The following is a 16157-nucleotide window of genomic DNA, read 5'->3' as shown; positions in this document are numbered from 1 at the left end:
TGTTAGTTATAAAGGTCTCAGTACAGTAGTACTACTGAAATTATTCCTTGATGTCTCAACTCATATCCTGTCACACTTCCCCTTTTTCTACTCTGTGTTTACCATGTACTCCTTTCCTCTCCGATTCAGCGGAAGATTTCCTCTTTTCTTATCTTATATTTTTACGTAAGTACCAATACCCTTCCATAATAGCACGCCTTAAAAGCTTCGATTCTCTTCCTTTCCAGTTTCCTCACAGCCCATGTAATGCTGTGCTCCAGACGTACATTCTAAGAAACGCCTCCATCAAGGCCAGTGTTTGATGCCAGTTGACATCTTTTTTGGCCAGGAATGCTCTCTTTGCTTGCGCTAGTCTGCTTTTTATGTCCTCCTTGCTTCGTCCATTATACGTTATTTTGCTTCTAAGACAGCAGAATTCCTGCACATCATCTAGTTCACGTTCCCAGATTTCGATAGTAAGCTTCTCATTAATCCAATTTCTGCTCCTCTTTATTTTCGCCTTTCTTCTGTTTACTCTAGGTCCGTATTCTAATTCAGTAGACTTTTCATTCTATTCAGCGTGTTCTCCAGTTATTCCTCGCTTTCACCAATGCCGTCATCGAATCTCATCATGTGCATCGTTCCACCTTGAATTTTAATTCAACTCCTGAAACGTTTCTTTTATTTGAGTCATTTGAGTCCGATATAGAGATTGAACAGTAGGGGAGAAAGACTGCATTCTTGTCTTACAACTTTTCTAATCCGAGTACTTCGTTGTTAGTCTACCATTCGCATTGTTCCTTCTTGGTTCTTACACATATTGTATTACCCGTCGTTCTCTATAGCGTATGCCTATTTTTCAGAGAATAGAATTCCGAATATCTTGCACCACTTGAAATTTTCGAATACATTTTCGAGATCCACAAATCTTTCGGCCGTTGCTTGATTTTTCTTAAGTCTTATCAGGTCAGAACTGCATTTCTGGTGCCTTTATCTTTCCTAAAGCGAAACTGATGGTCATCTAACACATCCTCTATTTCTTCCCCATTCTTTTGTATATTATTCATGTCAGCGACTTGGATACATGAGCTTTTAAGCTGCCCTTACTATCTTCGGAACTTTGTAAGTGGTATTTTACAGAAAGTTGGATGGTATGTCTCCAGTCTCACAGATTCTGCACATTAAGCTTCTTCGCAGTTTGGTTGAAGTTTCCCCCCACTGATTTTAGAAATTCCGAATTGATGTTATCTATGCCTTCCGCTTTATTTGATTGCAAGGCTTCCAAAACTGTCAAACTCTAACTATAATACCGTCTTCCGAATCGATTTCCATTTCTTATTCTATCATGTCAGCAGGCAGATACTCCCCCTGTTAAAGATTATCAGTTTATTTTTTCCACATATCTGCTCCCTTATCTATTTTTAACCGTGGAATTTCTCCTACACTGCGAATGTTTACCCCTCTCCTTTAATTTCACCTGATTTTGGTTTGACTTTTGTGTCCTTCCGACAACCATTTTATTTTTGAATTCTTCCCATTTTTCCTGCAGCCATTATGCCTTAGCTTTCCTGCACTAGTTTTTTACGTCATTCCTAAGTCACTTATTCTTGATTGTTTCTGAGCGCTTTTTACTTTCATCTTTTGTCGATCAATTGAAGTATTTCTCCTGATGCTAAATCTTTCTTTACCAGTTACCTTCTTTGTACCTACATTTGTCTGTTCAAATTTTATGACTGCTCCACATAGATGTGTCCAGTTTTCTTCAAATGAACTGTCTATTGTGGTATTCTTTATCGCAGCATCTGCAGGCTCAGAGATTTCAAAGGCACGTCATCATTCCTTAGTATTTCAGTATGCCACTCCTTTCCACACTGATTCCTCCTGACGACTCTCTTAAACTTCAGCTTACTCTTCATCATTACTAAATTGTGCTCAGAGTCTATACCTGCCCCACAGTACGTCTTACAATCCAGTATGTCATTTCGCGTCATATTTAATAAAACTGTCGACGTTTTCGCTGATGTTCTAATTAGCCTTCATCGGACTGACTACCCTCCTCGCGTTACCACAATGGCTACCATTGGATGGATTAACACACGCCTTGGTTTTGTTTCCGTCAGTGCGCGGTTTTGGCTGTGAAGCCAACCCATCGAAATGGGTATACTTGGCGTATAGTCCCGTAACTCATTAAATCACCCACGGTTGTAAACGTAGGAGGTTCGCCACATATCCAGACCTCACAATTACTGGCATAACACACAGTTCATATGTAACAGTAATTAACTAGCGTAACACCTGTATGATGGGGTTACTGGACCACCTAAAATCTGTTGACAACAAGATGTCTCTGTGTGTAGGTTCAAATGACTCTGAACACTATGGGACTTAACTGCTGAGGTCATCAGCCCCCTAGAACTTAGAACTACTTAAACCAAACTAACCTAAGGACATCACACACATCCATGCCCGAGGCAGGATTCGAACCTGCGACCGTAGCGGTCGCGCGGTTCCAGACTGTAGCGCCTAGAACCGCTCGGCCACCTCGGCCGGCGCTGTGTGTAGGCCAATACGCCATTCAGCGCTATTCCTTCTTCGTCGTCCCAATTTGAAGATCTGAGAACTTGCGCTAGACTCGCTGAGGGTATCAGTAATTGTGCTGGTACGTAACCTCCTTGTCTAACTCCGCTTTCAGTTCTGTATTTTCGTCTGATTTAGTCTCAAGTGACATATTCGTATTCTCTAATTTGGCTTGATGGCCAAAAATTTTCAACATGCAAGAAGTTGGTAACCACCATACCGGAGTATTTTGGAGAGCTTTACTAAACGAACTTCTCCGATGGCAATAAATAACTGAGATCTCGCTGGCTAAACGGTATTGTCAAATGAGAATATGTTAAGGGGTAACACCACTGTAACCATCTAAAAAAGCGTTGCCTTGACTTGTTTTGGGTGGAAGGAATGGTGATAAAGAAATAATAGTTGGGGTAGTTATTGAGTATGTATTTAAGTATATTACAAAAATGTTTTGCCGGAAAATATTACAGAATGGGACACCGTAGTAATTCTCCTGAGGCATGATGAATTTGAGGCGATCTGTGGTACGCATTGTGACTGGTGCCCATTTGAATCTGCAAAAGAAAAAAAATCTATGTAATCTACGTCAGTGTAGCTAGTGAACCACATAACGGATTTTAAAAATATTGATTTTTGTCTGATTGGCGAGTGTTTGAATAAAATCGCTCAATATTCACCAAAAAAGGACAGTCATTTATTAATAAATATTGTTGAAATTAACTAATAGAAACTCTCCCACGTGGTTCACTTTGAAATGTTATTTGAAAGTTGTGGTTAAATTTTCAAATGAAAAGATTGAAAACTGTTGGAGTTATGCTGGGTGGCGTTTTGAAAAGTCATATTCCGAGAAAAACGCGTTTGAAGTTTTGTTATGTGTTATGGACATGAACAAATGAATACATTCTAATTTTAGAAAATACTTACCATTAATCTGCTATCCCAAGACTGTTCTATCGTGCTGTTGCCGTTGCGATCGAAATCATATCCACTAGTTTATCATTGAACGATTGAAATATTGGTCGTGGCAATTCCGTGAACGCACACATCTTTACAATTTCGTTTTACCCTACTTCAAGCAGGCGTAGTGTTAGGGCGATTCGACAGTTGATTTCGTATCTATTCGGTATAAACTTACTACTTGTTATAACAACTTCTGGTGAGTTTGCGCAAGCAATAATTACTGTGAAGCCTAAGCCTCGAGGACTTCGTTCTTGCAACGTGAGGTCGGAGTGCACGTTTTACATTTCACGTGTTGAGAAATAACAAAGAACACGGCAAGAAAATTTATAATCCTATAGCTCAATCCATAACTCACATCAGAATCGTGGTCACTAACTTTCAGTTTCTTAACAGAGGCACTGATCCTTCAGAACTGTTCTCAGCCTCATATTATTCTTTGGGCGCTTTGATAACGTATTGCTTCGACGCCGCGTTGGATACGATGCTTTCGTACCTTTTCTTTTCGAGTACACTTTCTTACTATTCATTTTTACTTGAAAGGCAAAACCGTATACTACGGGGGTTGGAACTTAAATAGCGGCAACTATTTATTCACAACCGATCCGAAAGTGTTACATGTTAGCACCTGCTACTGCGCTTCAAAGAAGTCACCAGTGTCGTGTAGAACCCGTTGCCAGTGATGTGGAAGGCGTAGTATACCGTTAGCAGAGCCTGTTCTGTTGATGGTGCGAATGGAGCGGTCTAAAGCTATGGTGATTCTCGTGTACGACTGTGATGGTGTTATCCTAACGCATTACGTTCCTCCACGGCAGACCGTCAATGCACAGTATTACTGTTCGGTTTTTGGAGAATCACGTGCCATCAGCTTTGCGAAAGAAGCGGCGACACTTTCTGCGCAATCCACCCATCATTTTGTACGACAATGCGCGGGCGCATACAGCGCAAGCTGTGGCTCTCTGTTCGGTCGATGGGACTGGGAAGTACTGTACCATCCACCATACTCCACGGACTTGAGTCCTTGTGACTTTGATTTGATTCCGAAGATGAAGGAACCGCTTCGTGGCATTCGCTTCAGAACTGTTCCAGAGATTCGACAGGCAGTAGGCCACTCCATTCGCACCATCAGCAGAAGAGGCTCTGCTAACGGCACACTACGCCTTCCACATCGCTGGCAACGGGTTCTACACAACGCTGATGACTACTTTGAAGGACAGTAACTGGTGCAAACATGGAACTCTTTTGTATCGGTTGTGAATAAATAGTTGCCACTATTTAAGTTCCAACTCTCGTATAAGATAACAAACTATCAAAATTCAGTACAGCACACGAAATCAAGATTCAAAGATGTTTTATTTCCTACACGTACTGACACTTGCTGGTGCCAAGCTAACGTGTTATTGTTTTGAAATGCTTCTAACTTCACTACTGGCCATAAAAATTGCTACACCACGAAGAAGACGTGCTACAAACGCGAAATTTAACCGACAGGAAGAAGATGCTGTGATATGCAAATGATTAGCTTTTCAGAGCATTCACACAAGGTTGACACCGGTGGCGACACCTAAAACGTGTTGACACGAGGAAAGTTTCCAATCGATTTCTCATACACAAACAGCAGTTGACCGGCGTTGCCTGGTGAAACGTTGTTGTGATGCCTCGTGTAAGGAGGAGAAATGCTTAGCCCGATTGCGGTTTATCCTATCGCGACATTGCTGCTCGCGTTGGTCGAGATCCAGTGACTGTTAGCAGAATATGGAATTGGTGGGTTCAGGGGGGTAATACGGAACGCCGTGCTGGATCCCAACGGCCTCGTATCAGTAGCAGTCGAGATGACAGGAATCTTAGCAGTCGAGATGACAGGAATCTTATCCGCATGGCTGTAACGGATCGTGCAGCCACGTCTCGATCCCTGAGTCAACAGATGGGGACGTTTGCAAGACAACAACCATCTGCACGAACAGTTCGACGACGTTTGCATCAGCATGGACTATGAGCTCAGAGACCATGGCTGCGGTTACCCTTGACGCTGCATCACAGGCAGGAGCGCCTGCGATGGTGTACTCAACGACGAAGCTGGGTGCACGAATGACAAAACGTCATTTTTTCGGATGAATCCACGTTCTGTTTACAGCATCATGATAGTCGCGTGCGTGTTTGGCGACATCGCGGTGAACGCACATTAGAAGCGTGTATTCGTTATCGCCATACTGGCGTATCGCCCGGCGTGATGGTATGGGGTGCCATTGGTTACACGTCTCGGTCACCTCTTGTTCACATTGACGGCACTTTGAACAGTGGACGCTACATTTAAGATGTGTTACGACCCGTGGCTCTACCCTTCATTCGATCCCTGCGAAACCCTACATTTCAGCAGGATAATGCACGACCGCATGTTGCAGGTCCTGTACGGGCCTTTCTGGATACAGAAAATGTTCGACTGTTGCCCTGGCCAGCACATTCTCCAGATCTCTCACCAATTGAAAACGTCTGGTCAATGGTGGCCGAGCAACTAGCTCGTCACAATACGCCAATCACTACTCTTCATGAACTGTGGTATCGTGTTGAAGCTGCATGGGCAAAACTGTGCCTGTACACGCCATCCAAGCTCTGTTTGATTCAATGCCCAGGCGTATCAAGGCCGTTATTACGGCCAGAGATGGTTGTTCTGGGTACTGATTTTTCAGGATATATGCACCCAAATTGCGTGAAAATGTAATCACATGTCAGTTCTAGTATAATATATTTGCCCAATGAATACCTGTTTATCATCTGCATTTCTTCTCGGTGTAGCAATTTTAATGGCCAGTAGTGTATACCCAAGCACTACAGGGGTATCGAGTTGACGCTGGTAGGCCGTTTCGTGTCGTCCGAGGCGCTAGAGGAGCACCTCGGAATTTCATAGAACAAATTTTTTCAACGATTATACCTCTTGCTTCATATTTTAGAAGGTTCAAACCATCTTTTAAGCCAATAAAACATGATTTTTTGAAAATTCTGCAGTGGCGTTACCCCGAAAGAAGTGCCGTAATTAAAGTAAAATGTATTGCTTTTTACCGGACTCTCTCATCAGTTAAAATCAACATATTATTCTATCAACTGCCAATTTGTGAGTAGAGTAGGAGATCCTTCCTTCGGGTGAGTGTGGAAGAGGGTATGCTGGACCTTGTGAGCTGAGGAAGCTGCCCTCGTCAGCTGAATACTAAACAATGACCCCTGGCATACAGCCGGAACCAGCGGCCAGTAATATTTGGCCCGCAGCAGTAAAAGCGGCCGGCGGTGCTGGTGTATCTCGTAAAACGAGATGTCCGAGCGCCGGTCGCGAATACGGGCGGAAGAGCTGCGTACGTAAAATCCCCTCGGGTATGCTGCGGCCTGCGCTGCGTGTCAACGAAATGCGTGGCTGACTTCATATCGTGCAGGCCGAGTATCAAAACTTCTCCTAGCGTAAAGCTGTCATCAACCGGCAAATTGGTGTTACATTAGGCGCGCTCGTATTGGAGACGTGGATCTCTTTGCCTATGCCTGGCCTGATTACGTGCTCACCTATCCGGTTGTACACTGCGGAGAGTATTGTAAAGTTATATATAATGAACAAGGCAATTCGGAGTGAATATAGCGATTAGAAAGGGGTATTACTGTGTAACGCATAGCGATACGTTGCTAAGGATACTAAATAGAAAACACTTTCCTGATGTTCTGCAAAATGTGTATTTGGTCACGAAACGACCTTCCGCTTCTTAGTCCACCGTTAGCTGACAACTGAAACAGATAAAATGACGTGCGACGTTCAAAGATATTACAAAACTGATCTGCATTTTACGAATCCGGATTGACGTCAGCTGTTTGTGCCTGATGTAAATTTGTGCAGCATCGGCACTCAAATCCGGATTTCCCGCTTATCGCGAGCGATCGCCTTAATGACTTCCACTATCCGACCAGACCTCCAGGACCGACCCAAAGTTCCATATGTCACTGAGTCCACAACCCATACGCTCGCACGTCTCGTGACTCCGGCACGGGGGGAGAGAAATATTTTATCGTCATTTTAGCCCGTCGAGGCATGCATGATACACTATTGATTGTATAGTACTGTATTGTATACCGGCGGCCTAGAAACGACGGAGAGGCTCCTTCCCCGCCGCGGCTGCAGTGGTCCACAACCCCACGACGACTACCGCAGTCCACTTCACCTCTCTGCCGCTCCACACCGAACCACTCTTACAGGGAATTGTGTGTTTGGCCCCCGGTGGACCCCCCCACCCCCACAAGGGAACGTCACACACCAGACGAGTGTAACCCCAATGTTTGCGTGGTAGAGTAATGGTGGTGAACGGAACGCGTACGTGGAGAACTTGTTTGCGCAGCAATCGCCGACATATTGTAGCCGAGACGGAATAAGGTGAACCAGCCCGCATTCGCCGAGGCAGATGGAAAACCGCCTAAAAACATCCACAGACTGGCCGGCTCACCGGACCTCGACACAAGTCCTCCGGGCGCATTCGTGCTGGGGACCAGGCGCTCCTTCCCAATCCGGAAAGCCGTGCGTTAGACCGCACAGCTAACCAGGCGGGCTACACTATTGATGGTTACAACTCTGCGACATACGGAAGATTTGGTCGGTCCTGGAGGCATGCTTGGATAGCCGAAGTGGTAAACGTGTACGAGAAACGGAAGTTTTGTGGGGGAAGAGGTCTTTTGGCTAGAGGCGTTAGTACTAGGGTGACCATGAAGCTGCCAGCCTGAGTGGGCGAGCGGTTCTAGGCGCTTCAGTCTGGAACCGCGCGACCGCTACGGTCGCAGGTTCGAATCCTGCCTCGGGCATGGATGTGTGTGATGTCCTTAGGTTAGTTAGGTTTAAGTAGTTCTAAGTCAAGGGGACCAATGACCTCAGATGTTAAGTCCCATAGTGCTTAGAGCCATTTGAACCATTTGTATGAATGCGTGTTATCTGTTCCTTCAGACATGTCCGAAAGAACAGACACCACGCGGAATCAAAAGGTTCAAATGGCTCTGAGCACTATGGGACTTAACATCTGAGGTCATCAGTCCCCTAGACTTAGAACTACTTACACCTAACTAACCTAAGGACATCACACACATCCATGCCCGAGGAAGGATTCGAACCTGCGACCGTAGCAGCCGCGCGGTTCCAGACTGAAGCACCTAGAACCGCTCGGCCACAGTGGCTCACCACCCGGAATCGGCAGCTGTGATACATATGATGTAATTGAGGTTGTAGGGTGGAGAAAGAAAAAGAAGGGTAGGGGAAGGAACTAATGTATCATCTGTAGCGGGTCTTTGAGTGGAATCAGCAGCAGTGAGTGAAAATGTGCGCTGGACTGGTACTCGAACCCGGGATCTACTCGTTACTAGGCACTTGCGTTAACTACTGAGCTACCCGGGCACAGTGTTTATCGTAAATGTGCGGATTGTCTCGGCACACTCACATTCCCACCTAACGCCACCTATCCGCATTCCCTGTCCTTGCCTTCCGTGCTCGCTAATTCTAGATTTCCGCTGAAAGTCGAACGAAAGGTGAATCTGCGCTGAAGACTGTTGATTCATTGCCCATCGAGATGAATCACATATGAATGCATACTGTCTGTTGTTTGGACCTCCAGCGGGAATCTAAAATTAGCGAGCAATGAGGGCATGGACGGGGAACTGTGGATAGGTTGCATTAGGTGGGACTATGAGTCAGCTGGAGAGCGGCCGAGATAGTCCGCACATTTTCGAGAAACAATGTCCGGATGACGCAGTGGTTAGCACAATTGCCTAATAACCAGGAGATCCCCGGTTCAAGCCCCGATGCGGCACACATTTTCACTCGCCGCCGCTCATTCCGCATGTATTCCCGATGCGGTTGATGTCATCAGTTCCTACTCTTTCATTTTCTTTCTCCCTCCCCCCTCCCTCCACTTTCAATTGCATTAGCTGTACATTTTAAATTTAACCATCATCGCTAACTTTAATAAGAAGTTTAACGGCTATATTGTTTCCAGAAAAAAACATTAAATTTAAATACAATGATGACATGTAAAGTGTTTAGAAAGGAAAGTATTATATTTTTACCTCTCAGAAATATTTACAATAACTAAAAATGAAAAATAGAGTTTTTTTACGTGTGCGTCGCTAAAAATAACAAGAGATAAAAATGAAGTTGAATTTACAATATTGCAAGCTAATATTTGTGTAACTAAAGCTGAATTCAGCGCAAGGGAAAAAGGAAATTAAGTTTTGTCATTTAATGATAACTTGGCATTCTGTGTCATATGTTTCTTGAGTTTAAGCATTTCCAATACAGTTATCCTCCTGCGTTTCTTAGCAGTTCATAAAACTTCATACTCTACACCATATGGGTGGTTGTCTATTAAAAGATGTTCGGCAACAGTTGATCTCCCTTTCATATTCTTCTGCTTACCTTACGTTCGTATAAACTAATTGCCACAGCTGTGCTGATTGCGATCTTTATTTATTTTTTGTTTTTAAAACATGACGTGCATCCTAGAATATGCAGCAGTATGTGTTTCATAATTAAAATTGTTTTCCTATTGAACTCGTATACATTGTTTACTGCATAGCACCGAACCAAATTGCGATTCGGAAGTACATTACAGTAGTGGAGACAGTATCGTCAGAAGTCGCTAGACCGCCGGGCGATCGGAAACTCGAGATTTCCCGAGCTGTGACTTAAATTACTCGAGCAGTTCAAGCTGTGTTCAAGAACAGCACTAGTTACGTCAACCGCACGTTCCCATTTGACTGCACATGCGCAGCCAAACCTGTTATGCCTACCTGATCTTATGCAGCGGCATTTGCCGCCAAATGCTAATGTCCGAGCATCCAGCCACGTTCCATTCCCAGTAATGCCGTCAAGCACTATTTAGTTTGTTTTCTTCAAAATTTGCCAAATACTTTACGAACTGTGGAGCCATCGATCTGCCTGCGGAGCTCCTTGTATCTCCGGGTTTGCGCCGCCCACGATTCCGCCCGGAAACTATAACTCCGGCCATCTAGTGTCTGTGGGTGGGTTTTGAGAACCGCCGTGACGTCTGTGATGTATCGCGTAACGGTCAGCGCGGAGAGAAATGGAATCAGACGCGCCATTTTGGCCTGCCGCTGCCATCATCATTTATCCACGGCCGCTGCTTCTCGTTCTCGCTCTGTATCTCTCGTTTTTCCCGACTCCCGCCAGCCTGACGGCTCTCATGCACCCCAGCAATAGCAGCCTCCGCAGACACGGTTTCCCGGCATTGCCTCTTTGTTTACTCAAAGCGACGCACCCCGTCTCTCTGTGCCGGTTTCGTTATTGCCGAGGATATGACGGGACATTTGCAGCGCTGAAGAAAGTAGACATTTCTTGGCCCTATATGTGGAGTTTATAACAAAGAATTATGGCCGACCTATTACGTTTCACGATTCACAAACTTGAAATGGTAAAAAAACCTAGTGAAAACATTTTTTTTTTTTCTACAGAAAATAAGTTTAATTCTCCACATAGCGCTTCAGAATAATGGTGATAGATAATCGAAAAGACAATTATGGTCAGACATTAACCCTAGCAATACCAACGCATTTTGCTTAAAGAGCATTACAAAGAGAGCGTGGGAGGGGGTGGGAGGCCTTATGCCCGCTCAAAACATTCGTTAATGGTTGTTGACTTATATTACGAACATACTTTTTGAAGAGGTACTGCTGTGTTAGTGGGGTCTTGAACATGAAAATATCCTTTAGCACATTCTTAGCAACATCAACACATTTTCGGTAATGTGTACTACCAAGGGGAGGGTATTTTAAGCCCAGCCTAAAAAACTGAAAAATGCAAATTTTATTGAGTGTAGTTCAGTTTTACTTACAAAATAATTTTAAAGAGATATTGATGTGTAAATAAGGTCCTGAACATGATGGCATTGAATATGATGGTCATTGGTGAAAACAATGTCTACTACTGAGAGTTAAATTTTTGGGTTAAGTTTAACTGAAAAAATTAAAATATTTATGGAATCAGGCAGAAGAAAATATTAGAAACAGGTAATATTTTTTCCAAAAATTTAATATATTAAGTTACTGGCTGGATAACAATATTTTAAAAAGATGTGCACAAGGTACCCCCCTCCCCCTTTGGCATTGAGGGGGTTGACATAGGAAATGCAATACTAATGCAAGTAAATGAATTTTTGCTACTTAGGAAGTACACTCCTGGAAATGGAAAAAAGAACACATTGACACCGGTGTGTCAGACCCACCATACTTGCTCCGGACACTGCGAGAGGGCTGTGCAAGCAATGATCACACGCACGGCACAGCGGACACACCAGGAACCGCGGTGTTGGCCGTCGAATGGCGCTAGCTGCGTAGCATTTGTGCACCGCCGCCGTCAGTGTCAGCCAGTTTGCCGTGGCATACGGAGCTCCATCGCAGTCTTTAACACTGGTAGCATGCCGCGACAGCGTGGACGTGAACCGTATGTGCAGTTGACGGACTTTGAGCAAGGGCGTATAGTGGGCATGCGGGAGGCCGGGTGGACGTACCGCCGAAATGCTCAACACGTGGTGCGTGAGGTCTCCACAGTACATCGATGTTGTCGCCAGTGGTCGGCGGAAGGTGCACGTGCCCGTCGATCTGGGACCGGACCGCAGCGACGCACGGATGCACGCCAAGACCGTAGGATCCTACGCAGTGCCGTAGGGGACCGCACCGCCACTTCCCAGCAAATTAGGGACACTGTTGCTCCTGGGGTATCGGCGAGGACCATTCGCAACCGTCTCCATGAAGCTGGGCTACGGTCCCGCACACCGTTAGGCCGTCTACCGCTCACGCCCCAACATCGTGCAGCCCGCCTCCAGTGGTGTCGCGACAGGCGTGAATGGAGGGACGAATGGAGACGTGTCGTCTTCAGCGATGAGAGTCGCTTCTGCCTTGGTGCCAATGATGGTCGTATGCGTGTTTGGCGCCGTGCAGGTGAGCGCCACAATCAGGACTGCATACGACCGAGGCACACAGGGCCAACACCCGGCATCATGGAGTGGGGAGCGATCTCCTACACTGGCCGTACACCACTGGTGATCGTCGAGGGGACACTGAATAGTGCACGGTACATCCAAACCGTCATCGAACCCATCGTTCTACCATTCCTAGACCGGCAAGGGAACGTGCTGTTCCAACAGGACAATGCACGTCCGCATGTATCCCGTGCCACCCAACGTGCTCTAGAAGGTGTAAGTCAACTACCCTGGCCAGCAAGATCTCCGGATCTGTCCCCCATTGAGCATGTTTGGGACTGGATGAAGCGTCGTCTCACGCGGTCTGCACGTCCAGCACGAACGCTGGTCCAACTGAGGCGGCAGGTGGAAATGGCATGGCAAGCCGTTTCACAGGACTACATCCAGCATCTCTACGATCGTCTCCATGGGAGAATAGCAGCCTGCATTACTGCGAAAGGTGGATATACACTGTACCAGTGCCGACATTGTGCATGCTCTGTTGCCTGTGTCTATGTGCCTGTGGTTCTGTCAGTGTGATCATGTGATGTATCTGACCCCAGGAATGTGTCAATAAAGTTTCCCCTTCCTGGGACAATGAATTCACGGTGTTCTTATTTCAATTTCCAGGAGTGTATATTAACAGATGACAACACGAATATAATAGGTGTTAAAAGATTTGCAATGACTAAACAAACTTTCAGGAATTGACGCCATTTATTAATAAGCAAGCAGTTTAATGTAGAAACAAGAAAGAAAATCATAAAAACATTTATTTCGAGCATTGTTGTGAAGGTTTTACTCTGGGGAAACAAGAAAAGAAAAGTTAGAATCAGTAGAGATGTGGGTATATAGAAGAGCCACAAAACACCCTGAACTGATAGAAAATCTAACGAACAAATGTTAAAATAAATTAAAGACAGAAGGACATTGATCAACATGATACAGAGGAGGAAACCTAAAATAACTGGCCACATAATTTGACAAAACAGCTTCATAAAAACAACTTAGTAGAAAAAGTACTGAGGGATAAATCTAAATGCAGACCCAGAACATTGATAACACAAAGTGTTATTAGTGGAACAAACTGGTACAACTACAACCAAATGACACAGATGGTGAGGGGTAGAGAAGGATGGCTACATCAACAAGGCATTGCCTTAAGTGTCTGATGATGAAATATAGCTCTGTTGACCTCAGTGCATTTGGTTCTAGTGAGATTACAATGATTGTTTTTTATTTGTACAGCAAATCAGTTTGCTTCAAATACTGCATGTATGTGTGTACAGCACGGGTAACATCTTAATTCCAAGAATATTCCTTCCTTCCAAATCATTTTTTGAGATTAAGAAATAGAAATATGTCACTTGATGTGGAATCTAGGGATGGGTGGGGAATATTTCAAACTGTAGGTTATTCCCTTTTGCCATTTCAGCAATAGTGTAACACCACTTTCATTTCTCTCTGCTTTGGATCCTTTCTACTCTAACTCACTAGTCAAACAGCCTAAAAATCTTCGCATTACAAGAAGCAGTTGCGTTTTCAAAATACCTCATCATGATATCACTTTGTAAGTGCTGACTTCCACTCCCCTCTAAAAATAACTTTCCATTCCTCTTTCTCTGACTGAATGGTTTCCATTTGTTTGGCACTCACGTTAACAGTAAATTTTGTCGTGTCTCACAGTAACAGTGCTGTTGTGTCATTAGGATTTCTGCACATACTTGAAGTGCTTTCACTGAAACTGAACAACTGCAGATGAATCAGTAATTATTCTGTAGCTGATTATTCCATCACTCATTGGTAGAAGAATGAATTGTGAGTGTAAATCATTGTGTGTTTTTCATTTATAAAACAAATAACTAGTCTTTCAGTGTTTCCTATTTCCTCTTCCAATGATGTTGCTAAGGATTCTGGCGAAGAGTATTATGAAATGACTCAGTCGCCAATTTTTTTTGAGTCCTATTTTCAAGACGAGTTAAATTTTGTAAGAATTCTACCATTGAATTTTACAATAGCTACTAAATTTGATTGTGTCGTATATTAAGTTTTGCAAGCTTTAATGCACATATATGTAACTATTTCACTGATTCCTATTGTTTACAGTATTTTGTTTATTTAAGGAGTGGGACCTATAATATTTTTGTAGCTGTTCATGTCTATTTCAAAATGTTTGTTTGTATTGATGTTCACATGAATGTCTCAAAGTCTTGCTGTATTTCACAATTGTTTGTGCTGATGTTTCTCATTCACTTTTGAGAAGGAAAGCAACAAGCTATGTTCCTTGCAGGAGTGATATTTATATTTATTGTGTCTAGGACGCTGATGTATGCTGCATGATTGTTATTGTGAAACTGGATTTATTACCTACAGTTTTCAAATCATTTGATTTGCTGTACAGGAGACATTTCAAGATTTACAATGAAAATATTTTTATGAGAAATACAGAAGTTTTACATTATTTTATATACATTACTATGATACAGTTACAAATGCTCCCTAAAGTTTTCTGTTAAAAAAATTAAAACAAAGTATGTAATCCCTTTTTTCTACAGTATAAAAAAGTATGTTACTTATATGTAGTAACTGAGCTTTTGGCTGCATGATCATTATACTATTATTTTATTTTAGGGTCAGAATTTGTATATGTAAATTGTTCACCACAAATATTGCTTTGGATACAATAACAAATTCATTTTCTAAAAAAAAAAATAGTGGAATTTTTATTTTACATTAGTCATTTGTATTTACTTTCTTTCTAAGAGCTTTTGACTAGCCTGGTAAATGAATATTATATTTCAGCACGGAGAAAAAAATCTGGAAAATGTCACCCACGAAGAGGCTGTTGCAACTCTGAAGGCCACACAAGACAGAGTGGTGCTGCTCGTGGCGAAACCAGAAAATGCGTACCTGCCGCCCCCACCTGATGTGTCCAATACACCTCCACCACGTAAGCTTATATTGTATTCTTTGTTTTTGGAACAGTAGAGTGTTTCTTTACCTGAAGTATAAAACCTCATCCTACACAGTTAAGTTAAAATTGGCAATGTTTTAGGCAATGTAAAAATCTAATGACATGTAAGAATGTGTGAAGTATGGGAATGTAATCCTTAGAACAGAACAAAACATTTTGTTGTACGTGTATTTTAGGCAAGCTGTTTTACATGATACATCTGCAAATAAACTATAGAGTCACCTACAACTCATACCAAAAACTTTAAAATCATCTTCACTCTATGGTATAGTGCCAGAGGAAAATAGTACTGTAATGTAAAACAAATACTGTAAATAATTCTTCTGATTTGGTTTTAGAGAATGAGGCTGTATCCACATTTATTATCAACATTTTTATAATCAAACATTAGGATTCATGTTGTGGAAGCATTGACTGTTACATCTCAAATACCAAATCCTGAAGCTACTACACACACACACACACACACACACACACACACACACACACACACACATATATACCCGTCCCTTTTTCCCCCTAAGGGAAGTCTTTCCGCTCCCGGGATTGGAATGACTCCTTACCCTCTCCCTTAAAACCCACATCCTTTCGTATTTCCCTCTCCTTCCCTCTTTCCTGATGAGGCAACAGTTTGTTGCGAAAGCTCAAATTTTGTGTGTATGTTTGTGTTTGTTTGTGTGTCTGTCGAC

The 16157-nt window shown here is 43.3% G+C and overlaps 1 protein-coding gene across 4 annotated transcripts in view; it reads left to right on the top strand.

Moving 5' to 3' along the window:
* LOC124596031 (disks large 1 tumor suppressor protein) overlaps positions 1 to 16157 on the top strand; it is a 940679-nt gene that overhangs the window by 383468 nt on the left and 541054 nt on the right. For all 4 annotated transcript variants that reach the window (XM_047134995.1, XM_047134994.1, XM_047134993.1 and 1 more), the window contains one exon: positions 15297 to 15444. In XM_047134995.1, coding sequence (XP_046990951.1) covers positions 15297 to 15444 — 148 coding nt within the window. The remainder of the gene's footprint in view (positions 1 to 15296; positions 15445 to 16157) is intronic.

Source organism: Schistocerca americana, chromosome 2, assembly GCF_021461395.2.
Source record: "Schistocerca americana isolate TAMUIC-IGC-003095 chromosome 2, iqSchAmer2.1, whole genome shotgun sequence".
Taxonomy (NCBI): Eukaryota; Metazoa; Arthropoda; class Insecta; order Orthoptera; family Acrididae; genus Schistocerca; species Schistocerca americana.
The sequence above is the reverse complement of the archived record's forward strand: the minus strand, read 5'-3'. Positions and strand labels throughout refer to the sequence as shown.